Consider the following 23,802-nt stretch of genomic DNA (forward strand, 5'->3'; position numbering starts at 1 on the left):
AAAAATAGATAGAAACTTTCGATTCTTTAAAAATGAAATAAATTTTCTATTAACAAAAAGAATTTACTATTGGAAATAGAGACATGGAAAGACATTAATTTCTAACGTAAATTAAAATTTTAATTATCGTTGATTTCGATTAAAAGACTTTTACGTCAGACTTTTATATCGTGCTTGAGAGAAAGAAAGCTGTCGAGGATGTTAATCAGAACGCACACGCAATCAATGAGGATATGAGATGTCAAAGTTCATAATAACTATTATAGTGCTTCGGTCACTGACCACTATGCTTCTTGGTATACTGAGTGTTCCTTTCTAAACATTCGTATACAATTTTATACGTTTAGAATTTAGAATATATAATTGTAAAATAAAGAAAATTGAAACAAAATAATGTTTCGTGTAAATAAATTTTTAACTTTTACGTTCGAAATCGTAAGTATTTTGAAAGGCGTTTGAATGCCTTTTTTTCCACTCTTGTGTTTCCAACATGTTGAAATTATTTTATATATTTTTCATAAAAGTAATTATAGGTAATGTTTCTTAATGCCTCTTTTGTAAATTAAGTGCAATGAAGTCACGCTTCAAAGAAACAATGTGAGATGTATTATGTAAGAATTTCTAAAAGAATAAAGTTATTTTAGCTGTGTTTAAAACGGGAAAAGAAAAACAAATAGAAAGCTATTTGAAAGCTGTCAAATTAAATTCTTATGTTAAAGATTAGAAATCCGTAGTTTTATGAGACGAATTTCTATCGATTTCTTCTAATTTATTTTTGCAGCCCAGTGACGTTCCCGATTACATCATGATTGTAAAGGGAAGGAGGGACTAACCCGATGACACTGCACCCTGCGGTCTATCTGCCTTGTCTTATGCGAATCAGCGTTAATAGAGGAGACGTGGAACCATAACTAAAAAGCACATGTGTGCATAGAATGCGCAAGTAGTCATCTAGACGACAGTTGCACGCATGCATCGCAGAGGAAAACCAGGTCGAAAGAGGAATGCAGTTCGAATAAAGGGGTAGTCCAGCAAAAGGAAAAGAGGAAATACTACACATACGTTAACGTGTTACGTTAATCTGGAAGATGAGGGATGTTGAGTATTGAAGAAAGAGAAATAAAAATTGTGAGAAAGGAGGAAAGAAGTACGTAGAGAGGGGCCGATGATCTCGATGACCGGAAATACGTCGTCACGAAGATCCTGTAATCGTGGACTCGGCGTATCGTATCTTTGGCGAGTCTAAGCTCACGTGGGGTGTCTTGTATGAGTACCGGAAAATTGGCGGAAGCATGTTTTGACGACGAGAGAAGATGCGGCCACGGGACCACGCCAGGGGGCAATGGAGAACGCTGCGATCCATGTGGATTGTGCTCCTCGCGCGTTCGCTGCTTCTGCCGGTACTCATCGCATCCGGTTTGCAGTCAAATGCAGCGGATGCCGCGCTGCAAGACGCAGGTAAGTTTCAAAAATTTCAACGCAGTGGTATTTAGCTTTTATTAAATTTGCTTTTAAATGGTTATCTTTTTTTTTCATAAGCGTTATTTTAATGTAGTTAAAAATATATCTCCATTGCCATCGAAATTATTCAGAATGTTTCTAATTTTAAGTTTTGGAGCATATAGAAAGACTCCCAAAATAAAAGAAGAAGCTCTATATAAACGTATATTGAAATTTACTTTGTTTTTAGATATAATAGCGTTAAATTACTTACGATTATTATTAGACAGCTGTAGAGACTTATCGGCCAAAAAAAATTTAGAAATAAATTTTATTGAGGAAACATGAACAATATATGCGGTCTTTCCTTTATAGTATTGATTACAATAAACTCTCGAGTGTTTAAATAACAAGTTAAACAAGTTGAACGATAATCATTTCGATAAGTTTTCGAAGTAAAAATTCTTTTCTTGTAGCTATATATAACTCATAAAGGTCTATTACTGAACCGGTTGCTATATTTAAAAGAGAGAAATTTAAAAGAAAAGTTGTTTTTTTCTAGTATGAGCTATATTTTGTCGATAAATGCGTTTCTAACTGATCTCTATTGCGCTAATTGACACGCGTATGTATTGCATGCAAAGTTGCATGTCACAGCGGCATCCTCTTAAATTGGTCCAGACATACGTTTCAACGACTTGAATTATGACTTGCAGGTTCACGGGTTACTGGGTTTCTAGTCGTTCGTTATTGTATCTGTGCATTCCCATTTTTAGCCTCGTCTTCCCATTTTAGCCATGTTACGTAATCGCTCTATTAAAAACAAAAAAAAGTGTGCAAGTAGAAACTTGCACATTGCTTCCTCATAGTTTTGAAGTGTGTAAGTAGAAATTTGCACATTGTTTTCTCATAGTTTTTAGGTGTGCAAGTAGAAACCTGCACATTGCTTCCTTATAGTTTTTAAGTGTCCAAGTAGAAACCTCCATATTGCTTCCTTATAGTTTTTAAGTGTGCAAGTAGAAGCCTTCGCTCACTAAGCTCCTCTATAACGAAGCCTGTATTTTATTCGATGTATAATTATTAGTATTTTATTGTTTTGGCTTCCTCATAGAGGAAGCTTTGTTCAGAATGTTCTAAAACGTCGAAAAATTGAATTTTTAAAAAATGTCTGTATGTGTGTATGTGTGTATATATGTGCCAAATTTACCAAAATGTCTATAACTCTGGAACTAATTAACCGAATTTAAGTTTTAAATATATGAAATAGGGGTAGAAAAGACTGAAAAATATAATAAAAAGTGAAATAGATCGATATCTCCAAATTTGCGGAAGTTAGAGCAACCACAGACATTTCTAAAAAAATTCAAAATTTTTTTTAAAAAGAACCCCTTTACCGATCATCACTAAATTCAATACCAACCTTCCTTGAATGATACTCTATCGATTAAAAAAAAAACAGCCTGATATCTCAATATTTGCGAAAGTTAGAGCAACCACGGACATCAAATCTGTACATACACACATACATACATACGGACATTTTTTTTTAATGCGATATTTTGACCTTTTACAACAATATGAACATATTGGCATAAAAAACTCCAAAACCGATCTCTTCTTTGGTTTCTTCTACCCCTATTTCATATATAATTAATTTAAATTTGGATGACTAGATCCAACTTTATACGCAAACAAAAATCCGTAAACGATTTCACGAAAACAAAGCTTCCTCTATGAGGAAGCAACTAAATTATTTCTCTTGCAATTAGAAAAACAATAATACGTGTCTCAAATGAAGAATAAGAGAAGCTAAGCTCTTTCTTTTCTTTCCTTTTATTTTGTATTTTTCTCTTATTCTTTCTTTTTTAACAACTGCTACGTTATATCCACGTTACTTTTAATGCGATGTTGCTTCTTTAGCTTAGCATTTTTTTTTAATTTTAGCGAAGAACGTGACTGATCTAATTGAAGCCACGGGGATGCAAGAGCAACTCTTTGGAGTGAGAAGGACGGAAAGTCGCTGCAGAGATGGCACGATCGCATATGACATCATGAAAGCCGCGATCCTGATGACTCCTACCAATACCCTATTTCCGACCGGTATACCGCAGGATTTCTCTATCTTGGTTGTTGCAAAGCCGATGCAAGCTAACGAGTCAACGACCAAAGGTAATTTATAATTGTTTGCAGGTAGCTATAATTAAACACGCTTACATTTGTATATCCATTAAAGGGTCTATAATGACATTTAATAAAAAATCGAGGCTCTTTTATAAAAGATAATACAAAATGATTTGAAAACTTCAAAAGCGATCTTTGATACTTAAAAATTCTGTTAAGTGATAAATTTCTATCGATTTGTTCATTTTGCACAATTTCTTAAAAGTTATTTAAATGTCGAATTTTATTAACTTGAAAATTGCAAAAAAGTTATCACTTTCATCTTACAAACTAAAGTCTTTGTTTAATTGATATTCGGCTGTAGATTACTCCACGTCAGTACTCTTCACTATCTATGGTGACAGAGGCGAGGAACAGTTAATTCTTTCGTTGGGACGCGAAATTAAACTCTTCTATAACACAAATTCGGACGATAGGAGTGAACCGATTTCCTTTGGTGTCGATGTTTCTGACGGGCGGTGGCATCGATTGGGAGTTAGCATCAAGGGCGATGCTGTTACGATTATTCTCGATTGTGACAGGCACATCATCAAAAAGTTGCGGAGGAACCTCGAGAAACCGATCGCCGGCATCGTCATGATTGGACAGCAACTTAAGGGCGATTTATATCTGGTGGGCGAAAAATTCAGAATAATAATAACAACATAAAAAAGTTAAATAAGAGTTGATAGAGAATTTAAATGGTTTTCTTCGTAAAGAGATTGTATCATCTTTATAATTAAATGTGAAAAGTTAAATTTACATTTGTAAAATCTTAAAACAAGATTGGTTTATATTTATCCAGGGAAGTCTCGAGATGCTGAAGATTGCTGTAAATCCGGATGCTGCTTACGAAATCTGCACATTGTTTGCCCCAGATTGCGAGCACCAATCAAGGCATACATTGAATTATAATTCATCTTTTAACAAAGATGATTACAAAGAGGAGACTGAGAAAGATTCAGATGAAGATGATAACGGAGACTTTCCACTTCATGAGACGATCAATACAATTAATGTATTTCGATCAACAGAGAATTCTGTAAGAATGAATAAAATTAAATGAATGTGAAGTAAATTAACATTAAAAAAGACTAATAGATAGAAATTATACCTTACAAAAATTTAAACTGTTATTTTTCTGTAATGTACATGTTATTAATTTATATTTATTTATAGCTATAAAATTGCTTTTTAACGAAATTGATCAAGGAATGAATGCACAGTGTTAAAGATAAAGTAAACTTGATAAAGCTAAATTAAAAATCTTATTATTTAAGATTAAATCTTATTGTAATATTATATATTATTATTACAAAAATTATACATATCTATAAGATTCATGATAGAACTTTAATCTCATAGACATTGATGTCCAATTATTTCAGATATTTTACGAAGTGGAAACGACGACGACTGCGAATGTGTACAATACGGAATCAAATTATCAGCAAAATTACGGGGAATTAGCAAATAACCCTTATGATGAAGAATATGTAAAGCGTTATAATACCCGAGGTCCATCTGGACCCCGTGGGTATCCCGGGCCGCCAGGAGTACCTGGCTCTCCCGGCAAGAAGGGCGAATCCGGTCGAGATGGACTGTTTGGATTGCCAGGTGTATCGGGTCCACCAGGCAACGTCTTCGTGATACCTACAGTGAATCAACAGGATAACGAAAAGGGGCCGGATTCTCAAGCGGAAATGTTGCGGCAGTTGATATCTCAACATATGCATGCGATAAGAGGCGTAGAAGGCCCGATGGGTTTTACAGGCGTTTCGGGTCCAGATGGACCACCTGGACCTCAGGGTCAGAAAGGAGAACCTGGTGAAATTGGCGAACCTGGACCTAGAGGGGACCAAGGTATAGAACAACAACTTTTGGAACTTGTAAAAGATCATAATGACGATTTGTTTCGTAAAGTTATCGATTCTTAATTTTTTTATGTATTAAGAGATTAATTAAAAGATTTTTAAAAATTCTTTTGTATTTTGCTTTCAGTTTACTTAAATTCCTGTTTCTTAAGATTAAAATTCAAACTTTGTGGAATGATTTTCTTATAATTTCTGTAAATCCGCTTCTCACAGGAATTAAAGAAAGCAGATTTTTTACAGGAAGTCCCGGAAATCCTGGTAGAGAGGGTAGAAGAGGTCATCCCGGCAGAGACGGTGAACGCGGCCTCAGTGGACCACCAGGAATAAAAGGCGAACAAGGGCCAATAGGATTACCAGGTCTACCGGGTGATAAAGGTGAACGGGGACCCTCAGGAAAATCTGGAGAACTAGGTTTACCAGGCCACGAAGGAATGCAGGGTGAAGACGGCCCTCCTGGTTTACCAGGCCTACCTGGTGAATTGGTAAAAATGTTATTACGATTTTATTTCTAAAAAAGAATATTAAATGACGAAAAATATGAAATATAAGTTTCTAAAAAAGTATATTAAATAATACATATTTTTAGGTAGATTTTTATTTATTTAGAGTTAAAATATCAAATTAAGAAAAAAAAGATATGTTAAAAAAATGTATGTAGCAATGTGATTTAAAGATAATTTTTTGTAAATAAATTTAAAGAATGGAAAGTAAAATTTGGATTTACTTACGTAGGGTCCGAGAGGTTTTATTGGACCAAGAGGTTTTCCTGGATTACCGGGTAATCCTGGTATTCCTGGAAGCGAAGGGCCACCCGGTATTAAAGGTAATGCTGGTCCACTTGGTCCACCTGGGGCACCGGGACAATCAGGACCTGCAGGCTCAATAGGATCGCCAGGACCTCAAGGTCCACCAGGGCCGATCGGCTTAGTTGTAAGTTATGGATACGATTTTTTTTTCGGTTGTGCCATGATTTTGGCTAAATTCAATATAATTTAATTTCATTAAAAGGGTCCACAAGGAAAACCCGGAATTCCCGGTCTTCCGGGTGCTGATGGATCTCCTGGACTTCCGGGGAATCCTGGAATTCCAGGAATGAAGGGCGAACAAGGCCCACCGGGCTCACAAGGACCGGTGGGATTTCCGGGTGTCCGAGGTGTGAAGGGTGACGAAGGGCAACGTGGTCCACTGGGTGAACGCGGCGAGAAAGGGGAGAGAGGTTTGGAGGGTGAAAAAGGCGACGCAGGAATGAAGGGAGAGCCCGGAGCGACAGGCCCGCAGGGAATTCCTGGCCTCGAAGGTTTGGAAGGGCCGAAAGGTTTCGAGGGACCTCGTGGTGAAACTGGGTCCGCAGGCTCGCCCGGAGAAAAGGGAAAGATAGGCATACCAGGATATGCTGGCTATCCCGGAAATCCTGGAGAAAAGGGGGACAAAGGGCAACTAGGAATTCAAGGGCCAAGCGGCGATAAAGGAGAAAGAGTAATGTTGATGAATATATGCAAAGTTTTAAATAATGATTTTAACGTCTTGTAAAAAATATTGTTTGTTTTTTTCTTTTTCTTTCTTTTAGGGAAACAACGGATTACAAGGAGAACGTGGTACAACAGGCCCACGGGTAAATTTTTATTGTATATAACGTTTTACAATTATAGACTTCTCACACGCAAATAAATGCGTATAAAATTATTTTATTAATTAAGTAATGTAAAAAATATTAAATAATATAAAATAAATATATTAAACGATAATTTTAGTCAGTTAAATAATTTACTACAAATATCATATAGGGCTTTAGAGGAACTCGTGGTAGAAGAGGAGCGGAAGGATTACCAGGACCAAAGGGCGACACTGGTCAGCCAGGACCCCCTGGATCGTCAGGCGATGTTGGTCCTCCCGGTGTTGAAGGTTCACGTGGATTCGTAGGACCATCGGGTCCACCAGGTCTCGATGGAAAAGATGGTATACTAGGTCCGCCCGGCGAGCGTGGTCCAGCTGGCGAATCGGGACCTACAGGACCTCCGGGAATTCCCGGTGTTATTGGTCCTCCAGGGCCACCTGGAGAACCTGGTCAACTAGGCGAACTTGGATCATCTGGCAATCCAGGAGCTCCGGGTGAGATTGGTCTACCGGGTGAACAAGGGAAAGAAGGACCGCCGGGTCCAGTCGGCCTGATGGGAATCAAAGGATTGCCGGGTCCTGGCGGATTACCAGGATTTCCAGGTGAAAGAGGTCTGAGCGGTCTGCCGGTTAGTTATATTCAGAATAAGGCTTGTAAGATGTAAACTTAATAATTTTTAATATTTAATTATAACAAGATGCATGTTTAATTTTAATTGTAAATTCTAGGGATTGCCTGGCTTGAAAGGTGAGATGGGACCTGTCGGAGCTCAGGGACCACCTGGCGATAAGGGTGCTCAAGGTGATCCCGGTAAAGATGGACCACCAGGCCCAGAAGGGAAGCAAGGACACAAAGGATACAAGGGTTCTACCGGACTCAAAGGCGAAAAAGTAACTATAAGCAGAGAGAATTATATATTTAAATTCTGTTTAAAGCTCTTTAATGTCTTTAATATTTTTTTAGACGTGCGATATATACTTATGATCACAAGAATAAAAAGTATAATGTTCAATAACAATGCAATTAAACAATATATGATTAAAATATTTTTTATTTAATATTTTTATTTAACAGGGCGATCCTGGATCAGCTGGACTTATAGGTCGTGATGGTCTACCAGGACAACGCGGTTTACCTGGGTCACCCGGACCAGTTGGTTCCCCGGGCGAAGACGGTGATAAAGGAAATGTAGGTCCACCCGGCGAAAAAGGATTTAAAGGATCTCAGGGGAATATAGTATGTATATTTAATTGATTGATATAAATAATATAAGTTTAAGCGATAAATAATTATTTTAATCTTGCTACCATAATATACAGGGCCTTCCGGGTCCACAAGGAGTACAAGGACCACGTGGTGAACCTGGTGCGGTAGGTCTTCCTGGAGAGAAAGGATTACCAGGAGAGATTGGACCGCGAGGGTTAAAAGGCGAGGTCGGTCCGGTCGGAGCAACAGGGCCAGCTGGGCCTGTAGGACCGAATGGTTTACCGGGTCAACCAGGGCCAAAAGGCGAAGTCGGAGATCCTGGAGCGATTGGTCCTGTAGGGCTACCGGGAACTCCCGGAGAACGAGGTCCGAGAGGATCAAAGGGCCTTAAAGGTGCAGAAGGCCTGCCGGGTCCAGAAGGTCGCCAAGGCGAAAAAGGAGACAGTGGAACGCCAGGACCTCCCGGAAAACCAGGAGTGGAGGGCAAACAGGTAAGATATACATATTCTCGAAATTTTGTTATAGTGTCACACATTTGTTATTTATTTACTAATGCACTTATACAAAGGGAGAAAGAGGTCCACCTGGAACGAAAGGGGAAGAAGGCAAGATAGGATTTCTTGGACTTCCTGGACTACGAGGATTAACCGGTCCCGAAGGACCAAAAGGTGACGTTGGATTACCTGGCCTTCCTGGTCCACCCGGAGAACCCGGTCTTATAGGCGCGAAAGGCGAGACTGGAAAGGACGGCGAGGATGGACGCGCAGGGGATCCTGGCGTACCAGGCGAAGCTGGCTTACCTGGCAAGGAAGGATTACCGGGTCCTCCCGGGAAACCGGTATGAAAATTTTAATTTATTTATTAAAAGAGAATGCTATCTACTCTTAAAAAATGATAATAATGAATTAAATAAGTAATTAGATATTTTAAAATGTTCTGTTAAAAAAAAAAATATATATATATATATATATATATATATATATATAAGAGAATTTTAAATATATAAAACATTAAAAAATTTTATTATATAAATGTTGTTAATTTCTAGGGTCCAGAAGGGCCGGCGGGTCAGCAAGGTAATACAGGTTTGCCAGGAGAGAAAGGAGACATTGGTCTTCCTGGAGCGCCGGGTCTTGAAGGACCTATCGGACCTCAAGGTCCTCCTGGTTTGCCTGGTTTTCCAGGAGAAAGAGGTTTGCCAGGCGCTGCCGGGGAAAACGGTCTCTTAGGCATGCCGGGAGCTACTGGCGCTCCTGGGATTATCGGACCGATCGGTCCGAAAGGCCAGAAAGGTGAGAAAGGTCGCAGAGGTATTAAAGGACATCGAGGCGAACCGGGACTCGTTGGAATCAAAGGCGACCACGGAAAGCAGGGAGAAAAAGGTGATCGCGGATTGCCTGGGATGGAAGGGCTCAAAGGAAATCTTGGACGCGCAGGTCACGATGGACCCAGAGGAGAACTAGGACTTGTCGGTTTACCTGGACCACCAGGATCATCCGGGCCGAAAGGTTATGCCGGGAATGACGGGATGCGAGGTGACGCAGGTCCGCCGGGTCCGCCAGGACCACCAGGACCGCCTGGCCTATCAACGGGACAATTCGATTTCGAGGGGATAATACCGCCGACGATATTTCGTGATCAATCGGCCAGAAGAAAACGCGATGACACTTCCGAAAATATGTGAGAATTTTTCTATGATTCGATCTAGAAAGAAAATTCGCAAATATTAAATCAAAAGTTATATCGCTTTTATATAACATTCTTTACTCTGTTTTACGTATTTGATTAAATTGTAAGCTATTGTTTAGTGAATTTGAATTTTAGAATTGTAGAGAGATTAATTTTTTTGATGTATTTAGCGAGGAAGAGGAGATATTTGACAAGAAGCTCTTAGACATAAACAAGTCTTTTTTAAACATACAACAGCAATTGCATTTAATGCGTAAGCCAATTGGTACTAGAGAAATTCCGGCGAGAACGTGCAGAGATCTGTTTTACGGACACCCCGATTTGAAGGATGGTAAAGTCACTACTCTTCTGCTACAGTTTTCAATCAATGTTGCATTAAATTTTTATAAGTAAACTTTAATATTTCGCAAACAAAACAATACCAATAACTCTCTTCTTGAAAGAAAGTTCTCATTGTTGATATTAAATACTTTTAATAGATATCATATACATTTTGATAAATTTTTTATATTTATATTTTGATAATTTTGCTTAAAACTTTTTCTAAGGCTTTATTCTATCACTTTGTGTAAAGCTCGGTTCTTTTATTAATGACATTTTTTATGGTAGAATAGAATCGGGTACTCGCAACTCGTCGCGTCGCGTAAAAGAGTCACGGTCGGTCTCGCTCCGCGTGTACTTGGCGCGAGACACTACCGTGTCTCTTGATAAAAAAACTGAGTATATCTCCACTGAGAATTAGAAGATTTTATTACGCTTTGTCAAACAGGTTGGTATTGGATCGATCCAAACCTGGGCATGCCTGACGACGCTATCAGCGTGTTCTGCAACATCACGAACATGGGCGAGACTTGCGTCTTTCCGGATATCCACAGTAGTCTCATGCCGAACATACCGTGGAGGAAAGAAGACAATAAAACCGACTGGTACTCACATTTACGCGGAGGATTTAGAGTAAGATTAATGAAATTTTCATTTTAGTACGCTTAATTATTCTTGCAATTAACGTTATTATCATCATTATATTATAATGCTAATAGGGAATTTGCATGATTTTTTTTTTAAATTGCATTAAATAATTTGTATGTTCTTTTAATTGTCTTTTTTTCCGTAATTTTTTAACGCAAAATAACCGAGAAAATAAATAATAAAATATTGCATTATTTGAAATGCCGAAAACGGTCCGGAAACGACCGAGTCTTCCCGAACGCCGTGTGACGTCACACAGCAGTAAAGTAATACTTTTAACCATTGAAACAATCATTTATTTTAAAAAATGAGTAAAGCAAAGACACATAAAGCGTGTTTTGTACCTTTATGTAAAAGTACTGTTATTAAAACACCAGGTAAACTGTTTTTTTATGTACCTCAAGATAAAAACGTGAGAATACAAATAGAATCTTCCCGTTTGACGCTGACATAACCTATAACTCGCTGAGATAGAAAGAGAAGGGAGTATACTCGTGTGCACTCGGGTTTCCAAACGCAGCCTAGCATCAGACGGAGAGTTGAGACGTTTGAGACTTGAGACTATTGCAATGTGACGTCATGCACTTGTCAGCCAATCAAAATCGTTTTCTCACAGCTCAGAAAATTTCAAATATTATTAAAATTTAATTTTATTTTTGACTATCTATTTATTGATTAAAATTTAAAATTTTGTTGTAAATAAATTTATAATAATGTATATTTAAAGTACAAACAAAGAAAAATGCAATATTTTTTTCATGCAAATTCCCTATTAAAAATATCAGGTCTGAGACTTTTCTTGCAACATTATCAAAAAACTGTTTGCTAAACAAATAAATAAATGAATAAAATTACGAAGTCTAGAGGTATAAATCTTATCGAATCAAATCTTATAGAATCAATATTATATGTTTTCCAGATAAGTTACGAGACGATCGGAGTAGTGCAGATGAACTTCCTGCGTCTGCTCAGTCAAGAAGCTTACCAGAACTTTACGTACACGTGCATGAACAGCGTCGCCTGGTATGACGGTGAAGATCGGGATTACAATCTCTCGGTGCGATTACTCGGCGACAACGAGGATGAATTCTCGTTTAACGGTATTATGCCTCACGTCATCGCGGACGGGTGCAAAAGCCGGAGTGGCAAGGAGGAGACCGCGTTCTTAATTCGCACCAGGAAGCTGCAGCAGCTGCCGCTGGTCGATTTTTACCCGGTAGATTACGGATCGCCGCAGCAAGCTTTCGGGTTCGAAGTCGGCCCGGTTTGCTTCAAGTAGGTCAGTGAACTGATCACACTGTTCTCTCGCGATTATTATCTTTATGCAATTCTTATACGTGATTACGTATTATACGAGAGGTGCAGTTTAAGGTGAAGTTCGATTTACGCATAATTCAGGAAACGAGAGATTATCATGTATTTATAGCATAATTATGGACTTTATATGTAACATGTTTTAACTTTTTTTTTGTATGTACAGTATAGGCCGATGTTTTAAAATATGTTTATAGATATGAGATAATTTATATAATACGCTTAATATGTCTATAAATAAAACGGCATGTTAATTATTGACTGTCTCTCAATTTACTTTCAAACATATGTTCCAGCTGTTATTAATTCTTAATTATTTTAAACGTTTAATTATACTAATTAATATCACTGATTGTTAAAATTAATTAAATTCGGATTATTCTAAAGTAGATTTTACATTTTAATTTTCGATTATTTTATGTATTTAATTATTTATTAATATGTACGGATTTTTGCTTTTCTCTAAGTACCACATACAATAATGCTATAAATTATTAACTCATTATTTCATTGTTTATCTTTAATGTATATTAATATTTTGTACATGCAGTGACATGATGAATAGTCTTATTTGAGAAAGGTATTGCCGTCAGGTTCCGTGGTGTAGCGGTTATCACGTCTGCTTTACACGCAGAAGGTCGCCAGTTCGATCCCGGCCGGAACCACTTTTTTTTTCCTATACTTTTGTTACTTTGGTATGAAATATTCAAGAAAGCATGCCATTTAATATTTTTATAAATGATGAAACAAGGAATGAGAATGTACAATTCACTTTTACAACTGCATAGTGTTACAGATATTGATAGAAAAATATTGAGATATTACATTTTTTCATAATTTTCTTCTATCAAAGCATAAAATGTATTACGAAGTGTTAGGTGATATATTCCAAAGGTATCTTATATTATTTAATAATTGTGATTGTCAAAATAATAGACTAGATTGCAGAAATAATTGTCACATTCGTCGAGGACTGAGCATTTATTAATACATTTACTCTATATTTACTATATTTCAAGCATACACATCTGTGGAACTGAGTTCAACCAGAAAAACAAGAAGAAATCAATTCGGTAATTTCTTTGAGCAATTAGTTTCTAGGAAATGAATGAAGCTAAACTTATCTGCGAGAAAACTGTCAAGCGCTTCATCGAGTGCTGCTAGCCGACGTCACACTTATCGACTCCCGGGCGAGGGGGCGAAAGTATGAAAAGATTCGAGTGAGAGATAGGGTGGATCGAAAAGAATCCGCGAGAATGGCGAGATATGCGTGGGCGAACCGTGAGAAACCGCAGGTGACACCTTGTCATGGCGGTTGGCGGTTCACACTTCGATTTCTTTCGTTCTTTTTCTGGTGACAAGACAACCGAAGTAACGGTGCAGGGCCGCTTTCAGCGTGGAATTGAGAAAGTGGAAAGCACTCGGTCGTGCTAAATCTAGCGAAGTTAATGAAGCGAACTTTAAATCGTATTGTAAGAGAATAAACAATAGAGAAGAATTTTATATATTTTAAAAAATATATTGAGATATATCATAGCAAATATATATTACTTGTAAAAGCATGAAAATATATCGTAAAAACATAAGATTAATTAACGAAGATTTGTAGATCTTAGAATCGACAAGCAAAAATTTTTCTTCTCTTTTAATATAACTTTTCGAAGATACACTGTAAAGTGTTTAAATATTGTTGGTTTGCTATCTCAAGAATATTTTTTAAGTATTCTGTTCGTAGTAAATACAATGAGTCAACGAATTGTCACGATAAAACGGCGGTGATAGTCCTATTGTAGGAGACGGCGTCCCTGCAGGCGTCGAGCGTCTTTTTCAGCGAAGCGCGGTAGGAGGGATAAAAGGTTTCCTTGTTTAACAAAATATCGTCTCCGAGCCATTAGCCCGACCGTTACCACTTCAGCGCGATTTTCTGCTCCCGCTATCGCGTCGAGGAGACACTCGAGGATCTTGCGGATCCTACGAGCTATCAAACGCAGACCTGCCTTTCTCCACCCTCCAAGGATAACTTCGATATGTTGAAATTAACGGGAGAGCTCGGTAGCTCGGTACCCTCGAGACTGTCGCCGTTAACTCGACCTTTAATTTCCGTCAAAGTGATCATGATGCCTTTCCTTCGTTTCTTTATTTATTTTACGTTTTTAGGAAGCATATCCGGAGATGATGAATGGCTTATAAAAAATTAAGGCGCAATCCTGTCAATCATTAAATTTCTCAAATTAACATTTTTAAAAAATTATATAAATTATATATAGGAATATGTTTTTTTCTAGAAGAAATAAATTTCAAGTTTGTCAAGATATCAAATTTTAATTTATATATGTTATATATTTCAAAATAAATTCCTGTCTCTCTTGTTAATCTTTAAAAATATTTTTCAACAAACAAACTTTTTTTTCTTCAGGCTTCTGTGTTGATCAACCTCGCGAGTTCCATACGTCGTGCATAAAATATCTAATGGATAAAACGGTGGCCTGATCGTATACACGTATACTCACGAGATGGCGATCATTGATTTCCAGGGAAATAATAAATGAAATATTCATAATACTGTATGCCATTACGCTTGTCTTGCGTAACCGTAACGTCGCAGCGCCGTGAGAAACTACCAGATGTCACAGTCACTCCCAGAGTATACGGTAACAGGAATGTATTCTAACGAGGCCTGTCAGATCTTTATTTAAGGATCAATCATTGCCGAAGTCGATCTATGTAAATCGATCTAGAAACTACGCAGCGTGATCATAAAATAAGAAATAAAATTCGAATAATGTTTGAAATGAAAATCTATTTAAAAATATGCAGAATGCTTCAGGATTGTTCATTCGAAGGTGATGCTTTCTTAACGAAAATTTAATTTCATTTTTTAATGTTCAATTTTAAATATTTTTATAATTCACAAAAGTAGATTTATTTGTTATACTTAAAAATTTTATAAAAATAAAGTTTACGGTTCTAAATTTTATTTCTAGAGTTTAATTCACAAAATTTTTTAAATCTTGGATCTACAATTCAATATTTTATTAATGGAAAATCTTCAAATCTTTAATTTGTTTATATAATACAACACAATATATTGTTCATTAATTTATCAATATTAAGTTTACACATGCTTTAGTCTTCCTTACATTCTCACTCATTTTTGCTTTTTTTTTCCTCTTCTTCATTACGAGTTATTATTGAATGCTGAAAAGGGTTCAACCAAGTATAAAATAAATTTCCTTTCCACACAATCCCCCTCTTCCTCTCTCGCTTTCCCTCACACCCTCTCGCGGTTCGCTCGATAATGCCGCTGGTGGTTCTTCGCGATTAGCCGGGGGGAGAGGCGGTAAGAGCCGCGCGCGCGAATTGACTTTCGCGCTCCGACTCGCTCACCGCCGTTTACAACAGGGTGGAAAAGAGGATATTCCTCGCTGCTTAGTCGAGGGGTTGTGCTCGTTCAACCCCTACGAGGATCGCGAGATCTGGGGCTCCGCCTGTCGGCCAATCGTCGTCGCCGGTCGACGTCTCGCGCACGTGTTCTCGCGTCGACGGACAGCTCGTCCGCCCAGCCGCGCGAGCTCCCGGGGGATGATAATTCACGCTGGCTGACACCCTTCTCTGCGCCACCGCCGCGAGCCGCGGCCAGATCGCGACGGGCAAAAATTACGAGTTATACAAATCGCACGTGCGTACGCGAGTTCAACGCGTTTTACTTGCCGACAAGAAGCGATCATCGCGAAGAGAGATCGAGAAGTTTTCCACGATTCTCCGATCGGGACAGTCGGCAACAATCGACATAGAATTCGGAGGGGTACATCTCGCGGCTGTATTGTGCGCGGCTTTATTCCACGTCTTGTGAATTGTTACGCGAATTCTGGGGGATATCTGGTGTTATCATGGCGCGAGTCTGACCACGTGCCGGTGCAAACTCCGATTTAGATAATAGAGAGTTCTAAGGCGATTGACTCATTGGATCCTAAAAGAGAGAGAGAGAGAGAGAGAGAGAGAGAGAGAGAGAGAGAGAGAGAGAGAGAGAGATTGCTAGAAACTTTTAAGTATTATAATAACTATTTTGGTAAGGGATTTTTAAAAATTAAAAGTATTTTAAAAATCATTTTTTAAATATTAAAAAATAGAATTAAATATATTATATAAAATAAGAGATACTTTTTCTGGAGAACACGTTAATGAAGTTTGACGCGAATTTTTCGAGATATCTTGCTGTTAACCTTACGAAATGTCACATATCAAACAAACTAAAAAACTGGATAAGTACGATAATACAGTACAATAATCTAAATTGGGGCTTTAGAATATCTATGTATCATTCGCGACAATCGCCAAATTCGGCTGAAGATTTAACAGATCGCAGTGAACAGAGAGGAAACGGAGAGAGTTTGCAGAACTTGCAGGGATCTAATACAAGTAAGTAATTACTTTGATAATAATATTATTGATAATACATATAAGATAATACATAAGAAAATAGTATTCCTTGCCAACAATACGCATTATAATACAGCAATATAATGCGATGTGTTTCTTTTGCATTGCGACATACTATTCAAGTCATGGATATATGTATAATAATACCGTTTCATAAATATCGCCTTTTTTCTATTTGTCAAATTCTATTCGTGATTGACTGGCATTAAACCAAAGATCTTTGTCTTTGCAAATTCAGCTCAGAAAGTTAGTAAATTCGCGATTTGCATAACATTGGAAACTCATTAAAATGGAGCATATTGTTTGTTCTCAATTGTTTATTATTTTCTTTATTTATTTGTGTTCTTTGTTATTTTGTACAAAATCCGATACTTTTTAAAATTTCGTTCTGCGTTACCCAAGTTCTTTCGCGAACGGTATTATTCTTAAACATACAATTTTAAAACATTTATTATACATTTACTAGCATTATATTAGCTCTGTTAGTGCAGGTCTACAACCTTGCTTTAAAGGATATTTAAGCTTTAAGCCGTAAGAAATTGACCAATCACAATGGAATGTGAGGAGAATACTCGATTGTGATTGGTCAATTTCTTACGGGCTTAGAGCTTAAATATTTTTTAAAGTAAGGTTGTAGACCAGCACTTATCGAGATACCCATCTTCCTTCTAAAATAAAATTCTCAAAACTCCGTAACTGCTTTTATCTTCATTACACTAATGGCTATTAAATTTTCTGCAGATTATCGTATTGTTAAGTATTACATTTACCAATTTTATTTTCTTTTTTCGATGTAAATGCGCGAGTATCATCCATGCAAAACAAGCGCTATGGTCATGACTATAAGGGTGCTTTTATACACGGACTTCTCGCTTCGAAGAACGAAAACATGCGTGAAAGGAAAAAAGAAAGAAAGAAATAGTCCGAGAGCCCACCGCAAAAATTTGGGTCCATCGTTTTTATGGATAAATTTACTTGCAAAAGGTAGTTTATAAGTCGTATTATCATAAACGATTGTCAGCCAAACTCGTACCCCCTGCGTTATGAGCAATAAAAATTTATTAACAATTGGATTTCTAAGCGATTTGGGTCCATCGCTTTTATGGACGAAACTTGTTTCATTCGAAAGGGCATCAAATTCCCTTTCAGAAAATACCCGGCTGATTTGCTCTGGCCCCTGCAAAACCCAGGCTGATTATGATTTTTGACTCAACGCGCGAGTCAAATCGAGCGTGGCGTTTGAAATGCGTGCCGTAAACAAGGACAGAGCGTCACGCTTTTATTTATACTTTGGATACTATCTAATATTATAAATTTTTAAAGATCATAATTGTTGTTATTGTTATTATTTAACGTTTATAATATTACAATATTGTGTAGGGATTATGAATATTTTTGATTTTTTTATTATTCATATTATTATATTTTATATGTTAATTATATAATTTTATCATTTATCATAGTTAAAAATATCATATTTCCAGATAAAAAGTATGGAACTGTCAGAGAACGTAATGTAAATTGGAATTTTGTCGAATATTTCCAAGTTTTTTACATTTTTTTATAATTAATTGAATTTTAACAAAATCATAGCAAATACTACACGGAAAAAAATAATATGTAAAAAATAATAAAATTATCAATAAAAGGTTTAGCACTGTAATTTAGTCATTTTACTGAATTTTTATTATAAATTGATGTATATGACCATCTAATCTTACTGTTTGAATATATGTTAATATTATTATACACTGTAAAAAGCATTGATGTGCATATCAAAAATTCATTTGACGTGTTAGTAGTATCTCATTTATTTCATTGAAAAATTACGAGTTTATCATTACCCGTGGCCGAGTTACATAATAAACTGTAAATAGTCATCAGATTTCTGACGATTTTTTACAGTTTATTTTTTTCCGTGTACTATTTGCTATGATTTTGTTAAAATTCAATTAATTATAAAAAAATGTAAAAAACTTGGAAATATTCGACAAAATTCCAATTTACATTACGTTCTCTGACAGTTCCATACTTTTTATCTGGAAATATGATATTTTTAACTATGATAAATGATAAAATTATATAATTAACATATAAAATATAATAATATGAATGATAAAAAAATCAAAAATATTCATAATCCCTACACAATATTGTAATATTATAAACGTTAAATAATAACAATAACAACAATTATGATCTTTAAAAATTTATAATATTAGATAGTATCCAAAGTATAAATAAAAGCGTGACGCTCTGTCCTTGTTTACGGCACGCATTTCAAACGCCACGCTCGATTTGACTCGCGCGTTGAGTCAAAAATCATAATCAGCCTGGGTTTTGCAGGGGCCAGGGCAAATCAGCCCGGTATTTTCTGAAAGGGAATTTGATGCCCTTTCGAATGAAACAAGTTTCGTCCATAAAAGCGATGAACCCAAATTTTTGCGGTGGGCTCTCGGACTAAAAGGAACGTGACGAAATAACTGGTCCGCGCGAACCATCGCTGATTTAATCGTCATCGAGCTCCCTTGGACTCCCTCGGCGGAATCAGCGCGTTCTCGTCGGCGCGGCGCGGCGGTGCGATTAACGGGCGACACGTGGCACATCGCTTACCGCCGGTCACCCGTGAGTACACGCACCTGTAAACCCGCTTTTCCGGTGGTCGCGCGTGCAATTATCGTGCCGCAATGCCCGTCATTACGTCGTGGCCGACGCATATGTCAAGAGAATAAAGGCAAACGTTAATACGCGAGGAGGAGAGAGAAAGAGAGGGCAGAACTCTCGTCCGGTCTTCGATATCTGGATGCGGTATAGCGCACGGATACCGTTAATAAACTGTTACATAAAACATGTACCGGTCTCGCACGCGATATCATTTCACACCTTCCCATGTCCGTTATACGCGCAAATTGTTGGAGTTTTTATTTAATATACACGTATCCGGGAGCAGCCGTGCGCGTGAATGTTATTAATATATGTAATAAATACATATCGATTCCGCACGCGATATTATTTCACGCGTTGTTTCTTTCGACGCGGCTGTACGCGTCGCGAATGGATGCGTTCCATTGTTGTCTTCACATGTACATACTTTGTACGCATATGCTCTATTAAAATATAATATGAATAGTATACACCCCCTCTAAGCCCGTACATTGCGTTGCTTCGCGCGATTGTTACGTAACTGCAAGCGGATGCAACGTTCTAGATGCTGTTATTCTTTTCCATCGATTTTTTAGCTTTAAATATCAGCGGAGACAAAAAGGCGAATTAATTTCTCTCTACGAAATTTATTAAAAAAGAAATTGTATCACGATCCCTTATAGATCTGCCATTACTGGACAGCCATGACGCGGGTGTCGTGTACGATGTAGTCGAGCGTGTCACGCAATCACTGTCAAGCCGTGCGAAGCGTGCACGTGCGCGTGGCTGGAACCGATCGTGCCGCGGCTAATCGAAAATTAGGATCGGGTAAAAAAAAAGGCACGCAGCTCCCGTCATTAACTTCGGTAATCGCCGGAAACCTCGTGGTTCCGGTACTCGACTGTCCAAACATTTCGTAAATCCCGGACGATGTTATTCGAAACGGCGCGGGCGTGCTTGTCGATATACATATACGCTTTAGTGTTATAAATAATTAGATAACGATGCACTTTGCTATATACATTTAATTCACTGCAAAAGTCATAGAGAATTTTATAAAAAGAAACTTTTTGAGTGCAATAGAAAGAACGAAGTTTTTTAAATTATTCATTATATTATATTAAACATTTTACTTTGCATATAAAACAAAATACATGTCAAAAGGAGAAATATAATCTATTTCCAATAATAAATCATGTTAGAAAGGTTCGATGTTGTGAGTTAAATAAGGTGTTAGAAAATTTGTAAGGTATACTTAACATACACTTAACATATAAGTATACTTTACGAACTTTCCAATATCTTATTTAAACATCGCAACTTCAAACCTTTATAATATAGTTAAGAATAAATTATAAATTAATATAACACCTTTTTTGCTCGTATTTGTTGATCCATCAATCTCCTTACATTGCATTGCATATATAACGAGATTAATTTTCTATTATTTTGTTTAAATTTAGATAAATAAGAACGAAACAATCTGGTATTGTATATCTTTATCAAAAACTTTTAATTACAAATCTCGTTTTCAACATAATTTCAGTGCAGACATTTACACGATCTGCTTACAAGTAATCGATACTTGCTAATTATTATAATTAATTGTCTCTAATGGGAGGTTTACCTGTTACGATCTATTATGCCACATATGCCATTCTTCTGTAGGATCAATTATTACTTACGTATCGTTAATTGTACTGCGACCCTCAGGTACAACAAAGTCACGTCAGGTGACTCGACGTAACGACCATGCTTACGTAGAAGCGGATCATCAAAAATTAATCGTAGTTCTCGTGGGCGTACAAAAAAGGGAAAACCTTGAACAGCCGGTTCAAGCCTTTATCCGTGCGATGTTCGACAATGTATACGTGTGAACCGCAAGTTATATAACTTTTCAAAGATTGTAGAACTTCTCTTCACAATTACGCGAATGTGTAATAATTGGATTAAAGTCTAGACTTGTGGTTCTAATATGGGAAATAAATCGTAGAGATGCTAAATGAGAATGCTATTACTCTAATGAGAAATAAGTAGGGATTGGACGCTAATTAAAAATCTTTCATGCACCGTCTGAAAGAAAGGAAGAAAGTCACGTTATAGAAGGGAGTTAGGAAAAAAGATCCAGGTGAAACTTACTCAGCAATCTCGCGATACGCGTCACGGTGGCGGAACGGAGGACTCCCGACACCACGTGCTTTTTTTCTCAATGAACCCTCTTTGTTCCGATAATATACGTGAATAACGTGACGTGCATTCGTAACGGAGCTAATCAAATTAGTAAGTTAATCGACGGGGAGCGACACCAGTTAATTCTGATTTCTCGACGGCGGAAACTTTATGACAAATAAAGAGTTAAAGTAAAGACGAAAATTTTTTCTTATCCGTCCATACTTACATGCACGCGATGTTAAATATAGCTTTGGTATATTAAAGAATAATATATGGAAAAAAGAGGAAAGATATTTCCATCGTGTACGTGTTTGCGAGTTGCAGATCTCGGGTAGAAACTAAACCTTTTGAGGTAACTTTATTATTACTTCATTATTACATCAATGGCGAGTATTACGTATCTCTGGGCATCTTTTTTGTACATCAAAAAAGTTCTCGATGAATTTGAATAACATGACAAATTGCTGAAATAAAATATCAAGAAGCTTTTTATTAAATTATTATTTTTAAACGTAATAAATTCGTAAAAATAATTAATTATTTTATTTATTTCAGATTATTATTATCAGAGAGAGAGAGAGAGAGAGAGAGATATTATTATCTTCCATTATTTCGTAAAAATTATTATTTATTCTAATTGTTTTAGAGATTTTTATCACATTATTTAAATCGCAACTCGATGTATGAAGCTATTTTACGAGTATCGTTCGCAGCTGCGCCGAAAAATGACACGAGACTATTTTTGCTATACAGATTGCGCGGTTGGCGATCGATCAGCATTTTTTATGCGAAAGGACGCATGTGACGTGACGCGGAAAAAAATTTGCATGCCGTCGACACCTTGCAGCGCGTCGCGCGCCGTCGAGAACTATCGAAAAGTCATCGGATCGACATTAGACGAAATGTTTGCAAGCGCAAACTGCGCCGCGCTTGTCGAACTTTGCGTGATCGATGGGCGTGCGCTAAATTGTCTCCCCGGGTGCAACACACCGTTGATACATATACGAGAAAAACGTTTTTCATCACGACTTTTCAACAGTTGCTTGAAGTTCCCTCAAGTATCTCTGTGACACTTGCAATTCTAAAGAGTTTAAGATTTTGTTGAAGCAAAATTCTTGTTATTGTCTTTTCGAATTGAATAGAAGAGTGAGATGTCTTTAATTTTTTGTATTCAAGAAGCTACATATGTATTCATTTATTATTATTTTCTAAAAGAACTCTTGGCGAGATTTTTAATTCATGCTTAATTGTCGAGAGATGAAAGTTATGAAATAAAATATGATATTTGTATACGTATAGAAGATTTAAAATGTCAATATTGAAATAAAGATTTTTAAATTCTCTTTAAAATATAATAAGCTACTTTCATGGTATCAAAATTATTAAAAAAAAAAAAGTACTAAAAGTACTCCGTATTTCTTCTTTAAACCTTTTCGCGACTTCGCAATCTCCCTTTCGTTCGGCGCGGTCTGCGCGTTTTTAGAAAGGGCGGAAAATCTGACTGTGTCCGATTCACCCCCGTTGCGACTCTTGGCGCAACGTGACATATGTTACGTGCGTGCACGAGCGACGCGACACGCGCTCGTGCAAACAGGGTTAAATAATACGCCCCGTGTAATTGCACACCGACATACTGTGCGTAGCTACAATATGCCGAGGCGACATCACGGGGGTGGGCGAAAAAAAAAGAAAACAATGACTTTTGTTCCTCCGTAGTCGTTTCTCTTTTTTGGCATGCTTGATTGTCGTATTACTCTTATAGCTTTAACTATCTATTTCCGATTTAGCGATTTTTTGTTTTAAATGCTGCAATGGAGATATAATGCAGAGAAAGGAATCTCTCCCTCAGATCGAATTAATTAATTCTTTAGTATATAGCTTGTGTATAATTCTCTGTAAGGTTGCTTCTCATACGAAACTGTTCGAAAATCTAACCACCCGTTCGTAACAAAATTTTCCCCAACCGAGAGAGAGTCAGATTGACCGTCATGGGTTGCTGTCAGTTGCTGTCGCGGAAGACGGCGGTCATCGGACAATAAAAATGTTATGACAGGCTAAAGCGCTCGTGTGAGAGGGTTCTGTTTGCCGCGGCGAAGGGCAGGCTATCAAGAAGTCAGCCCTACAACCCGAGCCGAGAAAAAAAAGAGGGAAAAGGAGCGAGCGAGAGCTGGTGGTTACGTGTAAGGTCTGGTCTCGCGGGCGTGAGGGTGCGGTGAAATTGTAGCATCATCCCGCCAAGGACTCCTCCAGCCGGCGGCGGTAGCGGCGGCGGCGGCAGCG

The 23,802-nt window shown here is 37.3% G+C and overlaps 2 protein-coding genes and 1 non-coding gene across 4 annotated transcripts in view; all 3 read left to right on the plus strand.

The window, feature by feature from the left end:
- Window positions 1-825: 825 nt before the first annotated feature.
- On the plus strand, window positions 826-12,469 carry LOC143897461 (uncharacterized). Its single transcript, XM_077406154.1, has 18 exons — window positions 826-1,458; window positions 3,385-3,609; window positions 3,926-4,233; window positions 4,406-4,642; window positions 4,989-5,463; window positions 5,715-5,956; window positions 6,207-6,404; window positions 6,483-6,950; window positions 7,042-7,086; window positions 7,259-7,717; window positions 7,818-7,979; window positions 8,164-8,325; window positions 8,409-8,786; window positions 8,864-9,133; window positions 9,344-9,975; window positions 10,155-10,315; window positions 10,754-10,938; window positions 11,873-12,469. The coding sequence occupies exons 1-18, from the start codon at window positions 1,314-1,316 to the stop codon at window positions 12,230-12,232; spliced, it is 5,112 nt and encodes a 1,703-aa protein (XP_077262280.1). The 5' UTR covers window positions 826-1,313; the 3' UTR covers window positions 12,233-12,469.
- Window positions 12,470-12,859: 390 nt separating this feature from the next.
- Window positions 12,860-12,932, plus strand: Trnav-uac (transfer RNA valine (anticodon UAC)). The gene has a single exon. It is a non-coding gene; the product is annotated as a tRNA-Val (tRNA).
- Window positions 12,933-15,894: 2,962 nt separating this feature from the next.
- Window positions 15,895-23,802, plus strand: part of LOC143897554 (nuclear receptor subfamily 2 group E member 1) — a 22,763-nt gene continuing 14,855 nt past the window's right edge. For both annotated transcript variants that reach the window (XM_077406358.1, XM_077406359.1), the window contains exon 1: window positions 15,895-16,686. In XM_077406358.1, the coding sequence (XP_077262484.1) occupies window positions 16,449-16,686 (238 nt within the window). In that variant the 5' untranslated portion in view covers window positions 15,895-16,448. The remainder of the gene's footprint in view (window positions 16,687-23,802) is intronic.

This window comes from Temnothorax americanus, unplaced genomic scaffold (assembly GCF_048541705.1).
Source record: "Temnothorax americanus isolate GAGA-0224 unplaced genomic scaffold, ASM4854170v1 Scaffold20, whole genome shotgun sequence".
NCBI classification, from domain to species: Eukaryota; Metazoa; Arthropoda; class Insecta; order Hymenoptera; family Formicidae; genus Temnothorax; species Temnothorax americanus.